The sequence below is a fragment of the Asparagus officinalis genome, chromosome 10 (assembly GCF_001876935.1).
Source record: "Asparagus officinalis chromosome 10, Aspof.V1, whole genome shotgun sequence".
Taxonomy (NCBI): Eukaryota; Viridiplantae; Streptophyta; class Magnoliopsida; order Asparagales; family Asparagaceae; genus Asparagus; species Asparagus officinalis.
In genome coordinates, this window is record NC_033803.1 from 42,061,419 (window position 1) to 42,063,717 (window position 2,299).

The following is a 2,299-nucleotide window of genomic DNA, read 5'->3' on the forward strand; positions in this document are numbered from 1 at the left end:
AAAAAACATAATTTAGCAATATTGAAAAATACTAATAAAAATGAATAAATTTGAAAATACTTACTAATTCTCTCTCATCTATACCCCGAGGCACATATCCTCTTTGCAACTCAACCGGGGATGTGGTCGCATGGAGTATCCATCTTCTAGTTATCCTCCAATACCAAGTGTAGTAATCTGATTCCTGGGGAGTTGGCTCGATTTGCTCAACAATACAAAAATGTCTATCATTCCATCTGTGTATATAATTTTGATGCTCAGCTGCCCAGTCCTTTTGTTGGCCTCCTTTCTTCGCCTTCCTCTCTATTTTTTCAACAAATTGCGGAACATGTTGTGCAAGACCAAATTGTCGAAGCACGCGGTCCGGTACATGCATTTCTACTATCTCGAAACATATTAGAGGAACTCTGGCTCTCCATATAACTGGGTATTCTGTGCATATCGGGGGTAGATGATCGAGAAATGGGGTGTAGGGCTCCCATTCCATCTACAGAGTATTACATATAATTGTTGCATATCATTAAAACGAAAGTTGATATATAGAAGAAAAAACTCGTTTTTATAGAAATGATACCTGAAAAATCTTCATGCGGTCAAGCTCATTTCGGTAGAAATCTAACTGTCTCGCCGGGGTCTCGTCAAAACATTTTTGGACATTCCATCTGTGTTAGTTTCAAAATTCAGTACCAAATGAATAACTACAATTATATTTACTACGTTAAAAAATATAATACCTGCATCCTAGTGGAATTTGTCCGTCTAATTGTAAATTCACGCATAGTCTCGGCTTCAAATGCAGCCTCTCCCATGCCCATACTTGCAGTAAGCTGAGACACCCTTTGAGGTCACTATTTTTCATGAATGCAACCTTAGACATCTCTCTATATAGGTACGCCAAAACCGCACTACCCCACGATAACGCACCACACGTGTCCAAGTCCCCGATAAGTGGTAACCACCTAGCATTTTCATAACATTTCAAGTTATCAAAATAAGCTAAATCAGCAGACATAATTGTAAATACTGATAAAAATGATACCTGGCATGCACTTTATCTTTACTCGAATCTGGAAATAATATTGAACCGATCATGTGCATAATGTATGCACGTGCATGTTGCTCAATCAATATTGGCGGCGCATCAAAAGGCAACGGCACCGAGAAGGTATTTTTAGCCACTTCAATTTAATATTTCCTCCAGGCATTGACTCTGGAGCTACACCTAACAACTCCTCACACTTGTCCGGCCAAAAATGTCTATCACTGCCGGTAACGCACGGACCATCTATGCGGAGACCAAGTATCATAGCTACATCCTGTAGCGTAATAGTAGACTCTCCCATTCGGAAGTGGAAAGTGTTGGTCTCCGGCCTCCACCTATCTATCAAAGCGGTGAGTAGGGGCCAATCGAGCCTCATCCAACGAAGCTTTGAACATGTCAAGAAGCCGGCCCGTCCTACAGCTGCTATTATGCGCTCATCCTCTAGATGCTAATGGCTATGGCTGAGGCTATGATCAACCATAACAATATCCGGGCCTCTCTATAAAGCAAATGAATATATAAGAATACAATATTATAAGAATGTAATATTGAAATTATAAGAAACTTAGTTACCTCTGTAAAGGATATAACATGTGAACGGTGTCGAGGCTGGTCATATAGGACCTCATCACTAACCGGTCCAGGCTGCATGGTGTATATACCTGTACATACAATTATAACATATCAATAACCAATCCACGACTAATTACAGTTTCTATAGTAAAATAAATCACAATTTGAATATGTCAATTATTACCAATTAATTGCTATCTATTGAGTCTAGCTGGACAACGAGGTCGAGTATGTCCCGGTTGTTTGCAAAGACTACATTTTTTATGCTTGACAATTCCTTCTCGTCCTTGATCCATGGTTCCCCTAATTCGTACAGATCGTGGTCGACCTGCTTGTCTCTTGTATTGAGGTGGAATTAGTCGTGGTCCAGTATATTCGGGCCAATATCGACTATCATCGGGTGGATGAAAACTCTCACTGTATGTCTTTCGGTAATGAATTGTTGAATACCATGGTGAACAATACCGATTATATGGAATTCTCGCACCACCCGGCTGATTGGAGGAAGCCGCAAGAACATGTGCACAAGGTATTTTTTGAAGTTGTGGTATGTTACATGTGCAAGTACAATCAACATCAAACAGTTTAACGGTGTAGATACCGTCATAATCCTGCACCTGCCATTCATTGTCATTGAATATAGTAATTTGACATAATCTTGCCGCCTCAATTCTTCTATGCAAA

At 40.0% G+C, this 2,299-nt stretch overlaps 1 protein-coding gene across 1 annotated transcript in view; it reads right to left on the reverse strand.

The window, feature by feature from the left end:
- Nucleotides 1-1,485, reverse strand: part of LOC109826674 (serine/threonine-protein phosphatase 7 long form homolog) — a 25,242-nt gene extending 23,757 nt beyond the window's left edge. The window contains exons 1-4 of the mRNA XM_020393695.1: nucleotides 1,040-1,485; nucleotides 735-959; nucleotides 575-662; nucleotides 65-487 (exon numbers count right to left, since the gene is read on the reverse strand). Of these exons, the coding sequence (XP_020249284.1) occupies nucleotides 65-487; nucleotides 575-662; nucleotides 735-959; nucleotides 1,040-1,098 (795 nt within the window). The 5' untranslated portion in view covers nucleotides 1,099-1,485. The remainder of the gene's footprint in view (nucleotides 1-64; nucleotides 488-574; nucleotides 663-734; nucleotides 960-1,039) is intronic.